Source organism: Narcine bancroftii, chromosome 4 (assembly GCF_036971445.1).
Source record: "Narcine bancroftii isolate sNarBan1 chromosome 4, sNarBan1.hap1, whole genome shotgun sequence".
Lineage (NCBI taxonomy): Eukaryota > Metazoa > Chordata > Chondrichthyes > Torpediniformes > Narcinidae > Narcine > Narcine bancroftii.
Genome location: NC_091472.1, coordinates 110,029,958 through 110,050,920, shown reverse-complemented (window position 1 = coordinate 110,050,920; position 20,963 = coordinate 110,029,958). Strand labels below are relative to the sequence as shown.

Sequence of the window (20,963 nt, the reverse complement as noted above, 5' to 3'; positions counted from 1 at the left end):
CTGATATGAAAAATGACATGGATAATTTCCAGCAATCTATGATGTTATTAAGGGAAGAAGTTAATAAAAAATGTGGAGAGAGTATAGCTGAAAACAAAAATTTTACAAGGAGAGTGAAAAAAATTATGCAGCAGGTGGACATGAGGTTTGAAGTTCTGGATTTTAAAAAAATAAAGGAAACAAATTAGAAATTCAAGAAATTGAGGATGATTTAAAAAAAAAATGGAAATACCTGCCAATAGAATGGGTAAATTTTATTAAGATGAATATTTTTCCAAGATTACAGTATTTATTTCAGCCATTACCTGTTCCTTTACCAGCTAAGTTTTTCCAAGAACTAAATAAAAATATGAGGAAATGTATTTGGAGAGATAAAACGCCAAGAATAGGCCTTGGAGAAACTGACTTTGAAATTTGAACAAGAAGGATTAAGATTACAAAATTTTAAAAATGATTATAAAGCAGCTCAAGATTCTTGTCCTCCTGTTATCATATTGGAGATGAAACAGCATGGCTCCAGATTGAAATGAATAAAACAGGAGAAATTAATTCAGAGCATTTTTTGAATAAATGGATCAATTAGTTATTGAAAACAAGAAAGAAGTACAGATTTTAAAGCAATTGCTTAAGGTGTAGGACAGAATCCATATGGAAAGAGGAATTAAAAATTATCAAATACCTAAGATGATGTTAAAAAAAATCAACATTTCTTTTACTTGGAATAATTCTTTATTTGATACTTGGTACAATAAAAGTATGCAGAAGATAAAAGATTGGGGTTTTTTTAGGTTCCATTTTTATGACTTTTGAACAAATGAAAGAGAAATATGAAATACAAAATAATATTTTTTTTCATATTATTAGCTTAAATCATATTTAAAAGGGAAATTAGATGTGAATCTAAGACTTCTGGAACAAAATCAACTTGAATATTTAATTACAGATACATTTATCGAGAAATGTATTATCAATATGTATATAAAATTACAAGATACTATAGGAAAAAAGAATCATATAAATTAAAACAAAGATGAGAAAAAGATTTAAATATACAAAATCAAGAAGAACTCTGGTCAAGGTTGTGCCAAGAGAGTGTAACAAATGCAATTAATGTTAGATATCAAATGATACAGTATATATTTTTTTACATCAATTATACTGTAAGCCATATAAATTAAATGGATTTAACTCAAATTGTTCTGATAAATCTACTAGATGTATCAAGGAAGGAGGGATCTTTCTACATTCAGTTTGGTTCCTTGTAAAAGTAGAAAAATTTTGGAAAGATTTGACCATATTATTAGGAAAAATTATGAAGATAAAAATACAAAAAGACCCAAGACTATTTTTACGTGGGAATATATATGAAGTAGATTTAAAATTGAAGTTAGATAACTATCAAGTATAAATTTGGAGTATAGCAATAGTGGGAGCAAAAAAATGTGTGCCAGTAAAATGGAAAAGAGAAAATTTTATAATGATGGACAGATGGAATACTGAAATACAAAATTGTATACCATTAAAAAAAATACATATAGTTCAAAGAATCAGATTGGGAGCTTTTATAAGATTTGGGAACCGTATATGGAATTCATTAACAGAAGTCCATCCACATCATCCACATCACCCACTTCTCTCAATTAATAATTAGAAGATATATTAGGAAAATATGAATAGTGATTAATATATAGTTTAGGTGCTTTCTTTCTTTTTCCTTATTTTCTTTCTTAGGGGAGGGCGAGGGGGATAATTTTTTATTCATTATAATTGAATATTTGTTTGTCATTGATACAAGTGATAAATAAAATTTTCAATCAAAAAAGAACTTCAAATCCTTGGGTGTCAACATCACCGAGGATCTGTCCTCGAGCCTCCATGTTGTAATCATAGAGAAGGCTCTCCAGGTGTATTGTGGACAGCAATCTAGTTGGATGCATCACTGCCTGTCATAGAGGCATCAATTCTCAGTGCAAGAATAAACTCTAGAGGGTTGTTAACTCGGCCTGCAACATCACAGGCACTGGACTTCACTCCATCGAGGATATCTACATGAGGCAGTGTCTTAAAAAAGTAGCCTCTGTTCTCAAAGATTCCACCACCCAGGCCATGCCTTCTTCACTCTGAAAAAGGTACAGGAGTCTAAAGATGAGTACGCAATGAAACAAGGACAGCTTCTTCCCCTCTGCCATCAGATTCCTGAATAGTGAATGAATCATAGACACTGCCTTACTTTTAATGTACTACTATTTAATTTTGTTTTGTTTGTAGCAATGTTGGAAGATGGTTATAATATGAATGTTTGCTCTATGACGCTGCCACAAAACACCAAATTTCATGACTTGTTCATGACAATAAATTCTTATTCTGATTTCTGCCCTGCTTTAGCCTAAAAATGATTTGCACTTTTGGAAGTAAATATAAAGAACACTGTGGAACTCTTGAATGTTGAAAGACCACTTGGCACAATTGATAAACCAATCTTCCCAGCTCCAGCTGGTAACTAGTTTTTTTATATGTACATGGATACAAAACCACACCTTACATCTGCCCCTTTAGGTTTCCACTCTGTTCTTACTGATATGCCAAGGTTGTTGATGCAAGTACATCAAATTGCAGAGTGCTGAGCTTAAAAATACTCAGCCCATGAGACTGCTGGTGTCAATGGCCGCATCATGGATCAATTATGTTTCCTGCCAACTACACAGGATGCTGTGACTGAATAAGACACACAACGACCAGAGCTGTAAAGGTAACTGACCATTATTCAGCACAGGTTCACATACTGAGAGCCCCTGGTGGGCGTGTTTTGGATAGAATCTCCCTCAACTCAAAGTTTTAATACTTGTCTGTAGAGCATGTCGAAAGAACCAAAGACTTGTTGATCCAAACCAAGGCTTTTATTAACTAAAAGACTGGAGCATATCACATGTAGGTCGACCAGTCCAGAATGACCTGGTCTGGCTAGGAGCAACCCTTTAAGACCTGCCAGTAGGTGTGGCTATGTTCTCAGCCAATCACAGTCATCCTACACTACAATCTATACATATACGCATTGGTGACAGAATCTGTACTAATCACATTGTCATACAAAGATAACAGCAGGTGAATGAATACAATTACAATAGTTACATTTGTGTTGTTCACTTCAGTCTTTTAGGTGCAAAAAGAATGCTTCAATAGGTCTACACATCCTAGGAGTGCATTGTGACTGACAAGACAAACTCTGAATATTCAAACACCTTTGTTGGGAAATGGAAGGTCTAAAAACCACTTACACTCAAAACGTATTGCTTTTATCACAGTATTGTGAGGGCTGACTGACTGTCTGAGTACACCATGATTGATTGATTGATTTAATAACATGACCATGGTCATGATCATCTGTGGTATACAATCTGGAACCTGACTCAGCATCTGTCATGACACAAAACATCTAAGATGAAGTTGTCCAATACCTGGTTTAATGCAGACCAAATAGCATAGAACCCCCCACCCCCCATACCCTGTCCTCTTTACATTGGCTTCCATACTACCAGACTCAATGGATGATTTTGGCTTGAAACATCAACTCCTCTTTTCCTCCTGATAATGCTGCTTGGTCAGCCAGGTTCCTCCAACTGAAAGTGTTCGGCTTCTATTGGTCAATAGGTTTGACCAATGGATATAAGGAACTTTGATTGTGACATCAATTTCCAACCACACCTAGTCAGTGGCATCTCACACTGTCATATGGTAGCTTGCCTCCTTCACAGATGTGACCTAATCAGTGGCATCTCACACTGTCAACTGGTAGCTTGCCTCCTTCACAGATATGGTGTTTGTTTATGTTTCCTTGCACTTTCCAGACTGAAAACTGCTTGTTGTATTTGAATAGTTTAAAGGCTGGTCTTTGTATATTGACCAAACTATATTGGAAGGGGGCACAAGTAAGCACTGGATACAGTTGCTGCGAGAAATTAGGAAGGTACAGATTAGCTCCATACCAAAAAAAAGGAAATATTCATAGAAAAATGTCACACCTATGGCTGACAAGGAATGAAAATCAAAGCCAACGTGAAAGCAGAAGAGAGGACATACACGGAAACAAAAATGATTGGGAAAGTTTATTTTAAAAAACTTGTTCAAGTTAAATTTTAAAAAATCATAATGAGGGAAATGATGAAATAAGAATGTGGACTAATAAACAATATCAAAGAGGATCCAAAAAGCTTCTTTAACTGTATGAAGAGTAAAGGAGAGGTGAGAGTAGATATTGGACCATTAGAAAATTATGTGGAGAAACAATCATGGGAGACAAGGGGACGGCAGAGGAGCTAAATTTGTATTTTGCATCAGTCTTCACTGTGGAAACCTCTAGCAGTGCACCAGATGTCCAAAGGAAGGGAAGTGAATGCAGTTAGTATTTCAGGGAAGAAGGTTCTCAGAAAATAGAATGGTCTGAGGCTAGGTGGATTGCACCCTTGGAGTCTGAAAGAAGTAGCTGTAGAGATTGTGGAGGCATTGGTAATGATCTTTCAGGAATCAAAAGATTCTAGGATGAAGGACTGGAAAATCACAAATCCCACCATTCAAGGGCGTGAAGCAGCAGAAAGGAGATTATAGACCAGATAGCAAGACATCAGAGTTTGGGAGATATTAGAGTCGATTGTCAAGGATGAGGTTAAAGAGTACTTGGAGGCACATAACAAGAAAGGCCATTGCTAGCATGGTTTCTTTCAGGGAAGATCTTGCTTGACAAACCAATTTGAACTCTGAAGAATTGACAAGCAGGCTAGATAAAAAAGATGGAGTGGATGTTGTGCATTTGGATTTTCAGAAGACATTTGACAGGGTGCCGTACATGAAGCTACATAGCAAGAGAAGAGTCTATGGTATCTTTGGCTTGGCTTCGTGGACGAAGATTTATGGAGGGGGTAAAAAGTCCACGTCAGCTGCAGGCTCGTTTGTGGCTGACAAGTCCGATGCGGGACAGGCAGACACGATTGCAGCGGTTGCAATGGAAAATTGGTTGGTTGGGGTTGGGTGTTGGGTTTTTCCTCCTTTGCCTTTTATCAGTGAGGTGGGCTCTGCGGTCTTCTTCAAAGGAGGTTGCTGCCCGCCAAACTGTGAGGCGCCAAGATGCACGGTTTGAGGCGTTATCAGCCCACTGGCGGTGGTCAATGTGGCAGGCACCAAGAGATTTCTTTAGGCAGTCCTTGTACCCTTTCTTTGGTGCACCTCTGTCACGGTGGCCAGTGGAGAGCTCGCCATATAACAGGATCTTGGGAAGGCGATGGTCCTCCATTCTAGAGACGTGGCCCATCCAGCGCAGCTGGATCTTCAGCAGTCTATGGTATAATAGCAAACATATAATAGCAAACATACTGACATGGATAGAGCATTGGTTGATTGACAGGAAGCAGAGTCAGAATATAGGGATCATATTCTGATTAGTTGCTAGTTGCTAGTGGTGTTCCATAAGGGTCGGTGTTGGGGCTGCTCCTTTTTCTGTTGTATATCAATGATTTAGATGATGGAATGAATGGCTTTGTGGCCAAGTTTTAGTATCATATGAAGATAGGTGGAGGAACAGGTAGTGTTATGGAAACAGGGAGGCTGCAAAATGTCCTAGACAGATTAGGAGAATGAGCAGAGAAGTAGCAAATGAAATACAATGTCAAAAAATGTACAGTCATGCACTTTGGTAGAAGAAATGAACAGGCAGACAATTTTCTAAATGAGTAGGTTCTTGGGAGTCATTGAGTAGGGTACCCGAAAGGTAAACTTGCAGATTGAGTCAGTGGTGAAGAAGGCAAATGCAATGCTGCCATTCATTTCTAAAGGAATAGAGTATTGGTGCAGGGATGTGATGTTAAGGCTTTACATGGCACTGGTGAGACCTCACTTGGAGTATTGTGAGTAGTTCTGTGTTCCTCATTGAAGAAAGGATGTGATGACAATAGAGCGAGTTCAGAGGAGGTTCACAAGGATTTTCCAGGAATGAAGGGGTTATCATATGAGGAGCGCTTGACGGTTCTTGGCTTGTACTCATTTGAATTTAAGAGAATGAGGAGAAATCTCATTGAAACATTTCAAATGTTGAAAGACATGAACAGAATAAAAGTAGAAAGGTTGTTTCCCATAGTGGGAAAGTCTAGGTCATGAGGGCACAACTTCAGGATTGAAGGACATCCACTTACAATAAAGCTGCGGAGGAATATCTTTAGCCGGAGGGCGGTGAATCTGTGAAATTTGTTACCACATGTGGTTGTGGAGCCCTAGTCATTGGGTATATTTAAGACAGTGATTGATAGGTACTTGATTAGTCAGGGCATTAAAAATTATGGAGAAAAGGCTAAGGAATGGGGCTGAGTGGGATAATGGATCAGTTCATGATTGAATGGCAGGGTAGAGTTGATGGCCTGTATATCCTCTTTCTGCTCCTGTCTTATGGTCTTATTTGTACTAATGACTATTATATTTTACACCTCACGACTACAACTGCTACTCCCTAACATGCACTAATGTATAAACCATGAACCTAAGCAACAAATCCACCACAGGCACAGCCCCTTTGCAGAATGGGGGTCAAGTAAAGTTTTGATTTTGCAGAAATCTTCTCAGTCTTCCTCATAGCAGTTCTGCACCTGAGCTATAGGTCCTTATGTATGTGCAAATTTGAAGGCAAAACTTCAAGCCATTGTTAACTCTTTCACTGAAGCATATGAGAGGAAGCAGCTCACTAAATTGCTGGAAGACAAAATAGTCTTCCACTAATCAGCATAACACTATCTACTGAATTTGGCAGCCTGTTTGGTTCAGATATTATGGGCTGAAGGACCTGTTCCTGTGCTGTATTGTTTGATGTTCTGAATGACAGAAGGCTGTCTGTTCATGTGAAAATAAGAAAAATAAAATATGGCTTGCAGACCTGCTTGCTCTGAGATCTAGCTTTCCCCTTGTTGATTTATCATTGCAGTCAATCCTATGACAAGGTTCACAAATCATGCATAGAATGGGACAATAAAGATGGGTAAAAGCTCAAAACATTGGTTATACTGTCATTGGACAACCTGTGATAAGAGCTTTATTCAAACTATTTTCAAAGACAAAGTCCAAGTGCTCACAGCTGGTACAATTCACCACTCATAAAAATGCATGGTGATCAGTCATAGGCTTCCTCCTTTCTGAGTGTTTCAATTCTCTCCTTTCTGATTTTCAACCTCTTATTGCTGCAGTCAGAGGTTCCCGTCTGCTTCAAAAGGGCATCAATCATTCCGGAGTCCAAAAAGAATAGTGTGGGCTGCCTCAATAACTACCGCCCAGTAGCACTAATTTCTACTGTGAAAAAATGCTTTGAGAGGCTGGTCATGGACAGAATTAACACCTACATAGCAAAGATCTGGACCCGCTGCAAATCACCTGTCATCACAATCGCTCCATGGCAGATGCAATATCGCTGGCTCTCCACTCAGCTCTGGAACACCTCGAAAACAGCAACTCATACATACGGCTGCTCTTCATTAACTACAGCTCAGCCTTCAATACCATTATTCCTTCAGTGCTGGTCAAGAAGCTATAAACTCTGGGCATTTGTACCCTCTTCTGCAACTGGATCCTTAACTTTCTCATCGGAAGACCACAGTCAGTACGAATTGGAAGCAATGTCTCCTCCTCACTGATCATCAACATACCCAAAGGTGCGTGCTTAGCTCACTGCCATTATACACTCATTATACACCCATGAATGTGTGGCCAGGCACAATTCCAATGCTATCTACAAGTTTGCCGAAGGCACCACAGTTGTTGGTGGATTCACAAATGGCAATGAGGAAGCGTATAAGAGGGAGATAGATCAATTCATTGAATGGTGAAATGACAACAACCCTGCGCTCAATGTTAGCAAAAGGAGATGATTGTGGACTTCAGGAGGAAATCAGGAGAACACGACCCAGTCGTCATCAAGCCCAAGTAATGAAGAGGGTGAAGAACTTCAAATACCTGGATGTCAACATCACCGAGGATCTGTCCTGGAGCCTCCATGTTGATGCAATCATAAAGAAGGTTTCCCAGGTGTACCGTGGAGAGCATTCTGGCTGGATGTTTCACTGGCTGGTATGGAGGCATTAACTCTCAGGACAAGAATACAATCCAGAGGATTATTCACTTGGTTTGTTATTATATTATTATACCCCATTGTAATGATAGTGATCATGTTTGCATGGCCACTACCAAGGCCTTGATTATAGTTCCTGTTTGATTAGACTTGGCTGCCAGCAGGGGGCTGACACAGAAGCAGAAACACAGTATACAAGATCTGTAATGGAGGCTTGCAGTCTTATAGCAAGCCTCATGATGCTGTTTACAACAACTTTAAAGTAAAGAACCTTTTCCTCATCCATGCATTGTCTAAGAACTCACACATATGAATATAAGATGAAATATAGTGTCTGAAGTGGGATGAAGGAAAATAGAAGGAAATATTTTAAAGGGAAAATCTAAAGTCAATAACTGATCAGTGAAGAGAGGCTAATACAGTGAAAAATGAAAGGATTACATCCACCAGCGAAACTTCAGTTGATAGATAATGTGGCTGAAAATTGGAACAGATTCAAAGAACATCTTGGATTGTATTTAGTGGCAGTTGGAGCTGATGAGAAAAGTGATAAAGTGTAAGCATCAGTTTTCTTACATGTCTGGATGATGAAGCTCTGAAGGTGTATCATAACTTCACATTTGCTGCTGAAGGAGACAAATGGAAACTGGAAAAAATAATGGAACAGTTTGAGGCATACTGCATACCTAAACATAATGTGATGTTTGAGAGGCACACATTTTTCACATGTATACAGAAAAAGGAAGAAAGTATTGATCAGAATATAACTGAATTGAGAAATAGAAGCTAAACGTGTGAATTTGGTGGACTGACCGACTCGCTGATAAAAGACAGACTTATGTGTGGTAATCCAGACAATACTCTAAGGGAAAGACTGCTAAGAGAGCAAACTCTAGGCCTGTAAAAAGCCATAGCACTCTGTAGGGCTACATAAACTGTAAAATTTCAGACAAAAGAGCTGTTCAGTGAAACTAGCTGTAACGTGGATGCAGTGAGCAAGAACAAACATAAACCGTTTAACAAAGAGCGCACCAAAGTGGAAAGAGAGGCATGGCCAGCGAACAAAAATGAAAGGGACAATCGAAAGCCATGTTGTTGATGCGGTTCACAACACCTACCAAAAAAGAGTCCAGCATATGGTAAAACAAAAGCAACCATTATGCCTGTTGCTGTAGGAACCAAGTGCAACAAAGCAAGGTTAATGCAGTAGATGAAAGGGAGATAGAGGAATTCTATGTAGATGTTATATCTGAAAATAAGAAAGAAAACAGAGACTAGACATTGAGATTAAAAGTAAATGACATATACATTTCAGTTAAGTTGGATATTGGAGCACAAGTTAATGTTCTATCAAAGACTGATTTTGTAGACAGCATGGACTGATGATCATGCCTCACCAATCTGTATTTTGATATCTTAACTCAACCTCTGGTTATTACCTATTAAAATGATAACCACTCACTTGTCTACTTGCTGTTGAGATCTTGCATGCCATCAGAGATATTTTAGAGTGAACCCTATGTTTCTTATAACACTACAATCAGACGTTAGTGTTTCTATTGTCCTTTATCTACTCATGCCACACTAGTTCATCCTCTCATTAATAATTATTAGACATTTATAGCTTCAATTAAGTCATCTGAACTCTCCTTGCTAATATTTTCTCAGCATTTTCAGAGAACTTCCTGGACCATTAACCAGTTTTTATATGTGACAACCTCCAAATGTAGATTCAATCTGGAAACACAGTCGATTCTTCCTGATAAAGCGTTTTTTTAAAAATCTGAAACATTGACTGTCTATTGCTTTCCATTGATGCTGTCTGACCTGCTGAGTTCCTCCAGCATTTTATGTTTTAGTCCATTCTTCTGTTCTGCAATGGTTACTTTAACTCTTTCACTATTACAAATTTTTCCTCCAAGCTGTGGCAGACCCGGAGTTGATAGGATGCTGTAAAATGTTATAAAAAATTTTTTTTACATTAGACACATCACCTTCTGTCTTGGATAGCTGCATGTTAAAGAATCCATATTTCAAAATACCAAGTTCTCTGATTCTCCTTCCACAGATGTTGCCTGCACTGTTGAATTATTTTCCAAATGTTATATGTGTGTGTGTGTGTGTGTGTGTGTGTGTGTGTGTGTGTGTGTGTGTGTGTGTGTGTGTGTGTGTGTGTGTGTGTGTGTGTGTTTTAAGGAATGCTAATAGTAAATAACTTATTGAAAGATGGTTTAATTGGCATCATATTTATGTTGCAAATTTTCAACATATCTGTTTCATATAAATTTCAACATATTAATAAGAACAAAATAAAAACAGAAACTATTTGTAGTTTTACTCATAGAACATAGAATAGTAAAACACAGGGAAAGACTCTTTGGCCTAAAATGTTAAATTAAACTAATCCTATCTATCTGCAAATTGTCTATATCCCTCCATTCCCTGAATGTTCATATGGCTATCTAAATTCTACTTAAACATTATGACCTTATTTATTTCCGACCTCATTCCATCCCACACTATTCCTGCTAGTGCATTCCAGGTAAATACCACTCTGTGTGTAATAAAAACCTGCCTTGAAAATCTACTTTAAACATTCCCTCACTCACCATTCTGCCCTCTAATATTTTATGTTTCCACCCTGGGTAAAAGACTTTGATTATCCACTCTCAGAATTTTATAAGCTTCTATCAGATCTCTTCTCACCCTCTGTCACTTCAGAGAAAACAACCCAAATTTGTCCTATCTCTTTGTATGCCTCATACCCTCTACTCCAGGCAACATCCTGGCAAATCTCTTTTGCACCTTCTCTAAAACCTCCACATCCTTCCTGTAATGAGGCAACCAGAATTGCACACATCATATTCCAAATGTGGTCCAACCAAAGCTTTATATAGGTGCAACATGACTTCCTTACCTTTATACTCGAAGCCCCAGCCAATGTAGCCAAGAATACCTTATCTCTCCTTTAGTTACTTGCATGGCCACTTTTAAGGAGATCTAGATCAGAACCCCAGATTCCTCTTCACATATATGCTGTTATTAACTGTGTACTGGCTTTTCAAAATTGAAAATTCTCCAAACATTACCTATCTGAGGTTTTATACAGCTACAAAGTAACCTTTCATTTTTTATACTCATGGAGGGAATTATAAAGCACAGACTCAATCACTAACTTTATTTCCTTCAATTCCTGGATCGTCAGGTCTCTCGCCTTGTGTCATAGGTCAGGTGATCTGTTCCTTGCGTCACACTGCTCACTGTTTTTTGTGGGGTTGTCCAGAAATGAGAATGGAAAGAACGATGCTGAAATAAGGACTGAGGGGAATTGTTTAATATTTAAAGGTCCACATCATATATCACATTGCATTAATCTTTTAGGTCGGTATTTTCTGTTAGCAATCCACTTCACATTTCTATGTTTATCAAATGTAATGAACCAAACTGCCAATCCATTGTGTTGGAACAATGTAGCATATGAGCAGCACCAGAGCATAGCATAGGGCCAGAAACATACAGGCTCATCTCTTACCTCAGGTGCTGCCTATGTGGGGAGGGTTGCTGCCATGTGGGTTTCTTCTGTGTGGTTGGGTTTCCACCCACATCTCAAAGGCATGAGGGTTAGCCACTGTAAATTGCCTTTGTGTGTAACTGAATTAACATAGAATTGATGTAACAGTAGTTGATGGTCAGTGTAGTCTCAATGGGTTGAATAAGAAACCAAACTCAGTTTCTGAACTGCATCTCTCTTAGATTCGATGGGGATTAGAAAATATATAGAGAGTCAAAACACACACAAATAAGGGAGGAACTCACCAGGTCTCACAGTGTCCATAGGAGGAAAAGATATATTTCTGACATTTCACAGCTGAGCCCTTACTCAAGGTTTAAGCAAAAGACAGGAAGGCATCTGAATAATGACAGGAGGAGGAGTTCAGACCAACAGTCAAAAGGTGTTAATTGGATATGATAAGAGAAAAAGTAGGAATTGATTTTGGCTCTGAGAAAGGAGGCAGAGGGAAAGGGGAAGAGAGAGAGAGACAGACAGAGCTGGGGGAAAGGGGACAGAGGAAGAAAGGGGACATGAGAAGTCAACATTAATGCCAGTTGGAGGATTGGAGGGTTCACAAATGAAAGATGAGGTGTTGTTCCTACAATTTATACTCTCAGTATGGCAGTGCATGAGACCACAGACAGCCATGTCAACAAGGGAATGGGCTGGGAAATCGAAATCATTGGCCAGTGGGAGATCCATACTATTGTGGTGGACAGAGTGCTCAACTAAGTGATCGCCCAGCCTGCGCACAGTCTCTCTGATGTAGAGAAGACCACAACGTGAGTGCCAGATGCAGAAAATGACCCCTGAAGATTTACAAGTGAAGTGTTGCTTCATTTGGAGGGTCTGTTTGTGGCCCCGAGTGATGGTGAGGGAGGTTCTGTGGTCACAGGGGTAAGTCCCTCCCTCACTACCATTTGGGGCCCCAAACTGAGGAAGCTGTTCAGTGAATAGAGAGAGACCCAACAGGCTGAATGGCTTCCTTACTCTTGGTCAGTGCAAATGAGAAGTCTGGACCAGCAGCTGTGATAGCCTGTTTTACTCGATCACTGACATCCTCACTTCAACACCCTGCCAGAAGTTTAACAAGGTTAAACAATAAGTCTGAAGATGCTAGAGAACTGGATCATTGCACAAAAGCACTGGAGGAACTCAGCAGGTAATACAACATCCATGGGAAGCAATAGGCAGAAGGCCCTTTGGGCGCAAAACATGGACTGCCTGTTGGTTCCCATGGATATTCTTTCCTCTCCTTCCCAGTTTGGAATCATCAACTGTGTATTTCTTCCCACAGATGCGGCCTCAACTACTGGCGAATCCTAGCTCATTTCTTTTGTTATTTTTTAGATGTGCATGTGGAGACTTACTACCTGATTTGCATTTAATGTTATGAACAGTTTTGCTTTTTAAATCTTCCATTCCAAAACAAAACCCCACCTAATTTGTTGTAGCTCAATTCCATCAAGGTCAAATTGAAAGCTCTTTGGGGCAATATAATTCACCCTTTCAGTGATTCCCATGTTTGTGTTCACTCTCAGGAGTAAATAAACCAAGATTTTCCCATTATATACTCTCAGCAGTTTGTGGGAAAATATATATTTTGGAACTCTGCATCAATCAGAAGAAGCCCTTGTGTGTTTTAAGGCAATAAACAACACTGAAACCACATTTTACAGACTGTGAACCTTTGGTTTCCCGTTCGGGTAGTTTTTAACCTAGCCCTGTAAATAAACGAGAGAACCCCATCAATTATATTAAACTGTGGCCCACAAAGTGCATCTGGTTTTATTTTGGATGGAACAGTAATAATTCAACATCTAATTTGAGGCCTCATACCATCGCTCAGTGCGGAATTTCGCATCCTCTGGGAATGCGTGCATATCATTAGACTATTAAATCTTTTGCAAAAACCAAAAGTTTTATTTTAAAAACAACACATTTTTCCTGGTTGTGAAGGCACGCTTAGCTCAAGAAATAATGTGTAGGCTAAAATCTACTTTGCAAAATAAAAGACGAGTTGCCTTTCGAAGGAAGGGCTGGCCGTTAAATATAGTGAGTACAGCTGCTTTGGCTCCGTCTGATTTAAAATGTATCATTCCCACGACCTCGGCGATAAGGATCGCAGGAGAAGGAAGAATGAGTGAGGGCGGAGGAGGGGGTCCAACTTTCCGAAAGCTGCCGTCCCCACGGCCATATGGTTTGCTTTAATTCCCCACGACCAACTGCATTACATGACATTGTTGGTGATGGAATGTCTGGGTCTCCTGTGCACACCGGGGCATTACAACCAAATTAACTCTGAATATGGGGCAAGCGGGAGGCACAATAAGTCAAATGCTTGATGTCAAATCGATGAACAGCGGGGAGGAGTGTGATGGGCTCTGATGGAGAGCGGCGCTTAATCTCTGAAATTCATCTTCTTGGAATGTTGAAGGAATGTTGACTTTATAATCCTCAAATGACTCCCTCGCCGCTTCCGTTGGGTTTCTGTCCTGGAACCGTGGGATAATCGCAGCCCAGCGACGAAGGGAACCAGTGGGTCGAGACCAAAAGGGGGGCCTGGAAGTACACCGCTCCGTCCTCTCCGTGACTTTTGGCCACATTTGCTGGAACGAGCCACCTGCGCCCCCTCCGATTCTGCCCGAAAGGATGCTACTGCTCCTGGTGCAGGGATTGTTCTCAGCGGTGGCAGGTGGTCCGTCGCTGCCGGCTCACACCGTGTGCGGAAGCGAGGCCTGTTACACAGCGCACCTGGACAAAAAGCCCTTTCACCAAGCCTTGGAGAGGTGCAAGACCAACGGGGGTAATCTGGCCACTGCGAAAAACGCGGGGGAAGCTCTCCTCGTCCACGGGCTGCTCTCTGGGTTCCTCGGCGGCCTGCGGCCAAACACGAAGAGGAAGTTTTGGCTGGGGCTCCAGCTGCCCCCGAGATATTGCTACCAACGGCACAAACCGCTGAGAGGCTTCGGCTGGACGTCGGGAGGAGAAGAGACCACCTACTCCAACTGGGCCCGTGAGCCCCAGGGGACCTGCACCGCACACAGATGCGTCCACATCATCTCCACCTCCAGCCCGGGAGGCGACAACTACAAGTGGTTGGACGGTGTCTGTGGCCGCGGGGTGGACGGTTACATTTGCAAGTTCAACTTTAAAGGCATGTGCCCGAACATCGACCTCAGTGGCCCAGGATCGATCACCTACACTACCCCCTTTAACACAGTGAGTTCCTCCTTGGCTCTCGTCCCCTTCGGATCTCTTGCAGTGGTGTCCTGCGGCAGCAGGGATTCGCCCGAGTCCAGCTATCTTCTGTGCGTGGAGCAGGTCCCAGGGCGGTACGGCTGGTCCTCGGATGGGCCCTTTTGCACCCCTCCTTCGGGCTGCGACCTTGAAAACGGGGGCTGCGCCCAGATCTGTGTCAGGGCCCGAGGAGGGGGATACAAGTGTCAGTGCGGTCCTGGGTACGAACTGGGTAAGGACCAGCACTCCTGCGAGTCGCTCGATCACTGCCGGGGTCACCCGTGCCAGTACAAGTGTGTCAGCCGATCGCAGGGTTTCGAGTGCCTCTGCCCCGTGGGTTACCAACTGGCGCAGAATGGCAGCAGCTGCGTGGACACGGACGAATGCGCGCACAGACCCTGCCAGGGATGCATCAACACTCTGGGAAGCTTTCGCTGCGATTGCCCCGAGGGCTACGGATTGATTAGGGACCAGTGCCGAGACCTGGATACATGTTCCGGCCATCCCTGTGACCACATCTGCCAGAACACGGACGGGTCGTACAGGTGCCACTGCAGAGCGGGTTATCGGCTCCGGGACGCGGATCAGTCCTGCGTCGATCTCAACGAGTGCTCCTCGCAGCCCTGTGAGGGGTCATGCATCAACACCGAGGGGAGCTTTGAGTGCTCCTGCAGCGAAGGCTACGCGCTCGGGGAGGATCAAGTGAGTTGCGTCCCAACAGGATTGACTACCACAGCCGAGCCCTCGGCCGCTCCGGCTGCAACCTGGGGCCCCACCACCTCCCGCGCACTGGTGGTCCATGCGGCTGATTCAACCACTTCCATTGCCTCTTCAGGGATTCTCGCTCAGCCTGACCCAGCCACCGAGGCGAGTGCGGCGGTGGAGAACGGTGCCGCGACCTGGACCTCCGTTCCTTCGCCCACCGCAGCTCAAAACCCGGGCACGTCGTGGCTACTGGTATGCGCGCTGGGTTCCGTGGCCGTGCTGCTGCTCGTCCTCTGTGTGGTGGGTCTCATCCTATACTTCCGATACCGGTCGACCAGAGAGAAGTCCGGCCACGTTGGTGATTACTACAACTGGGTGCAAGCGGCGCGGCAATCCCCGTTCAGAGCTTCTCACATCAAATGCAACCGTTCAAGCGATAACTACATTGAGATTGAAGCGAGCCAAACTGAAGTGTAAGCGAAAGACATGAACCAGCCATCCAACTCAAAGCTTTCACACTCTAACGTATCTTCAGAAATAATAGACGAGGAGCAAAATTAAAACGCAGATGCTGGCAATCTGAAATAAAAGCAGATGAAAGATTATGGACGTGGATTTAACCCATCCAGTTTATAGTGTTATTCCCATATCCCCATTCTCCTGTTACAGATTACAGCAGGCAATTAACATCCATTGCTGTTAAGGGAATCCTGCTCAGTAGCAAAGGATTCGGATAATGGATTTGGCTATTGTCGGCGCGGGATTGGGACTAAATCAGAATCCCTCATAAAAGTTGTTTTTTTTTGGGGGGGGGGGGGAGGCTTGGAAGGAATCTATGAAGACACGGGTAGAAAGTGCATACAGCCCAAATTCGGCTCCCATTTATTGTCATTACTGTGTATATACCATTAGACGAAGCAGCGTATGTTCGGACCACATATGCACATAATAATCACACTAAACGTAGAACAGATATTTTGGGATAATTTACTCTGTGGCAGGACACCGTTCAGGACTTATAGCCTGCGAAAAGAAGCTGTTTTCCCAGGCTGGCCGTCTTGGTAGTAATAGTTCAAAGATAATGTGTACTGGATGGAAGGAGCCCTCAATAATTGTTTGAACCCTATTTAAGCAACGCTGGGGGTGAATCTTATGAATAGTAAAGGAGACCTTACAGCTGTTGCAAATGAATCCCAAATCATTTTAACTTTCACAACCCTTTCATAACTCTGATCATTCTGCATCTTTCAAACCAGCAATAATTTATTTAATTTGCTATCAGATCACTGTGTGAATGTAGATATGCCTCCCCCGAGGATGATATTCCGCTTCTGGAATATTTGTCCTGAAAATGGCATTGGCTCAAAACTTTCTACTCAGTTTTGATGGGACCAAAATCTTGATATGTTACAAACCAGAACAGTTATTTAAGTTTTGTTTTTAAAAAAGGCTTATATCAGCAAATGGTCAACTACACTGAAAGATGGTTAAAATATGTAACTGATTAATGTATCAGCAAATGCATAACCAGGAACTCAAATAAAACGGATGCTTATTAATCTTTGCAGACTAAGTAGAAAATGAGATGAAATATCACTTCCTTAAAATGTTGACCTGAACGGGGAGGTCATTAGAGACATTGGGTCACAGAGTGTAGATACAGGCCCTTCAGTGCAGAATCCATATTGACTGTCAGACATTCATTTACACTAATCCTATTTTGGACACCTTTGTTGCCTGGCCATATTCATTGAGTCTTGGAAAACTTTTAAATTTGATGAGGAAATATATACAAAAATTATTTCAACAAGTGTATTAAACTAGAACAGATGTGATGGAGATGGAATATAAGTTTTTAAGAAGTCCAAATGGACATTTAGAATACTGAGAGATATTTGTCCTCAATTTAAAATATGTTAATTAACTGTGCAAATTATTATATTTTATTGATTAAAACATTCTAACAATTAGATTTTTCAGTTACCTTTCCTGATTTGTGGATCACAGAAACTTATGACATGTGGCCACTGTTGTAATTTTGAAATATAGCTATTAGTTTGCACTGATCATGCTCTGATAAATAACTAGATGATAATGTGGAAAAGAACAATGCAGGATGTGTAAATGTTGGAATTTAGAGTAAACAATGAGGGACTGAGGCAGCCTCCAGGGGTAGAAATGGTTGGTGAACATTTTGGGTCAGGGCATTTTAAGGGAGAAGGGGTGACATTAATTATGTGAAGGGGAAAGGGGCATATTGGACAGATATGAGAGGTAGATAGATAGATAGAGGGAGAAACATGAGGGAGGGGTGAAAATAAGAAATAAAACCAGACATAGGTAAAGAAGAGAAGGAAACACAGGAACCAGATTGAGGTGGGAGGGTGACCTAAAATTAGAAAAAAATGTACCCTTGGGTTTAAGGCTGGCCAGGAGGAATGTGTTGTCCCTCAAGTATACATCTGGCCTCACCCCAACAATGGATAAAGCTGAGCGCAGACATGTCTATATGGGAATGAAAATAGTTCTAGCTTGGACCCTCAGGCAGAGTGCAGGTGGAGCTAGATGATAATGATCTGGAAAATTGTTGTACACCTTTAAAATTGATTGAAAGATTAATTTTGGGCAGAGCACCAGGGGTGACATATCAGCTTTTCAAAATAGTACCATGGTTTTCTTCTGAAGGGCTCAGGCCCAAAATGTCGACTGCCTTTAACTTTCTGTGGATGCTGAGTGACCTGCTGAGTTTCTTCAGCATTTTTAGCATTGCCCCGTGATTCTTTTACTGACCTGTGAGAGCAAACTGGGCCTCAATATATTGACTCAGAAAATGATCACACTTTCAAGAACTCAACACTTCTGAATTAGAATTTCAGCTTGGACTTTTCTCTTGCATATCTGGAATAGGATAAATGCCATAGCCTCCTAACTCAGAAATGAAAGTGTGCCATAGCTGTTATCTTCTTTGGCTTGGCTTCGCGGACGAAGATTTATGGAGGGGGTAAAAGTCCATGTCAGCTGCAGGCTCGTTTGTGGCTGACAAGTCCGATGTGGGACAGGCTGTTATAGATACATTTTTTTAACAGTGTATGTTTCTCAGCTTCACTGGATGATGTGAGGTATAAGGAGAGTTTGGATTGGCTGGCACTGTTTTCTCTGGATCTAAGGAGTTTGAAGGATGATCCTACAGAATTTTATAAAATTGGGTCTGTTTCCGCTCCATAAATGGTTATATGGTAACCATAGATAGGGTAGAGTGCCACAGGCTTATTTTTTTCTGGTGAAAGGAAATCTTAAGCCAGAGGGTATAGACATAAGGTGAGAGAGGAGAAAGATGTAAAGGGGAACAGAGGGACATGTTTTTCAGATAGAGGCTGGAGAATATGTGGATCAAGCTGTCAGAAGTGTGGCAAAGGCAGGTACAATGGTTAAAAGACATTTGAGCAGGTGCATGGATAGGAAAGGTTTAGAAGTTTATAGGCCAAAAAAAAGGCAAATGGGATTAGTGTTGATAAACCTCTTGGTCAGCATGGATGAGTTGGACTGAACAGCTTGTTTCCATGCTTGGAGTATCTATATAATGCAAACTTCATAAATGTCTATTGTATAGACATCTTGCTGAATAGCTTAAAATGCAATTAAACACTGCTGGATAAAATGTGATATCTAAATAGTCTTCTTCTACCCATAATCAGGTACACAATCTATTTAATCTGAACAAGGGCAATATTTCCTGACTATCCCTTCAGATTGGTAGCCACAGGAACTTTTGGTGGCCAGGTCAAATGTACTCATTCATTCCGACTTGCCATTTTACCACTGATATTAAACTGAATACTTGAGAAAAGCTTGGACATCATTGTATATAGTTTTCAGAATGGGCAGGGGACAGAGATTGCTTAATGGTAAATGAATCACCATTTTCCCCCATTCTCCCATCTCTATCCATGTTTCCAATGTTTTGATCCTTTTTCTAAAAATAAATGCCTTTCTTATTTACTCCAACTGCTTCCAACCTCACTGCATTGATGAGCAAAATGGAGCTTAATATCTCCCCACCTGAGCACCAAAGTGAAGCAGTAGCAAGTCATCCTGGCTTCTCAAAAACCACTTCAACAAGAACGGAGAGGGAAACAGTACTCGTCGCTGAAAAAAATATGGACCTCTGCTTTATGAGAAATCATGTCTCTTGAAGGGCAACAAGAAAAAAAAATGTACCTTTTGCAATTACAAGTGCACTCCACCTTAAGCATTGTCTTGACTCAATTTGGGGAAAGATGTTTATCTATTATATTTTGTCAAGTAATGCTGATGGATGGAAAATAATCAGGAGGAATGGGATATGATGCCACAGCATGCGGACATAGTTGGGAACATTCTGAGTTAGCAAATTGTGAATGTTCTCAAATGGGTTGTTGGTGATTCTGGAAATAATAAAGCTGCAGTTTGCCTTGATACATTGCTGGAATATTTTCATTAAATAAACTTTTTTTTGATATGTTATTATCTTATGTTCTACATTCATTTCAGAGGAGAAATGTAAATAATCAAACAAAAAAATTAAGGCTGATATTACAAAAAGTTACATACCCACTTGGAGCAGTTTTTGAGGAGTTCACTGGAAAAGTGTAGTGTGTTATTGAGTGAGAGTTGAATATAGCCCCTTTCACACTTGTGTCCCACTAAATCAGTCATTCAGTGTCCTGGGATAGGAATGGGGGGGGGGGGGTTGGCTTTTCACACTTGACCACTCCTAACTGGGACACAACACTTTCACACTTGGAAAGAGCCATCTGTGGGGTTAAAACTCTTCTACCTTCTACTGGTGATGTCATGATACATTGAGTGATGGTGAACCTGTCCTAAATCTTAAATTTGAACAAAATTAATTATACCTAGTTTTAAAATAATTAAGCTTTATGTATGGCACAGTATGAGCCCATCAGCCCCTGTTGTTGATATGTTGACCCATACAAACCTTTATAAGGGACCATGGGAAAGTGCTAGCAATAATTAGCAATAGTGGACAATTTTTAAACAGTGTGGGAAAAGTTGGTAGCGCTATTGTGTACAATTTTATACAGCGTGGGAAAGTTGGTCACACTGTCATGTACAATTTATAAATACCATGGGAAAAAGTGATGAAGGATCATTCTTCCAAGGGTTGTGTGCATGGCTCAATGCATAGAGCACTCATGGAGGGGTTTTTCTGCTGCATGGCATTCTGGGAAGTCAGGTCTGCCATTTTTTTCCCCACTGTCTTTATAAATTGTGTGCCTTAGTGCTACCAACTTTTCAACACTGTTTAAAACTTGCCTGCTATTGCTATTTATTTCCACTCTCTCTCTCTCTCTCTCTCTCTCTCTCTCA

At 41.2% G+C, this 20,963-nt stretch overlaps 1 protein-coding gene across 1 annotated transcript; it reads left to right on the top strand.

Moving 5' to 3' along the window:
- Positions 1-14,102: 14,102 nt before the first annotated feature.
- On the top strand, positions 14,103-20,096 carry LOC138760984 (complement component C1q receptor-like). The gene has a single exon (XM_069932399.1). The coding sequence runs from the start codon at positions 14,301-14,303 to the stop codon at positions 16,068-16,070; it is 1,770 nt and encodes a 589-aa protein (XP_069788500.1). The 5' UTR covers positions 14,103-14,300; the 3' UTR covers positions 16,071-20,096.
- Positions 20,097-20,963: the final 867 nt, after the last annotated feature.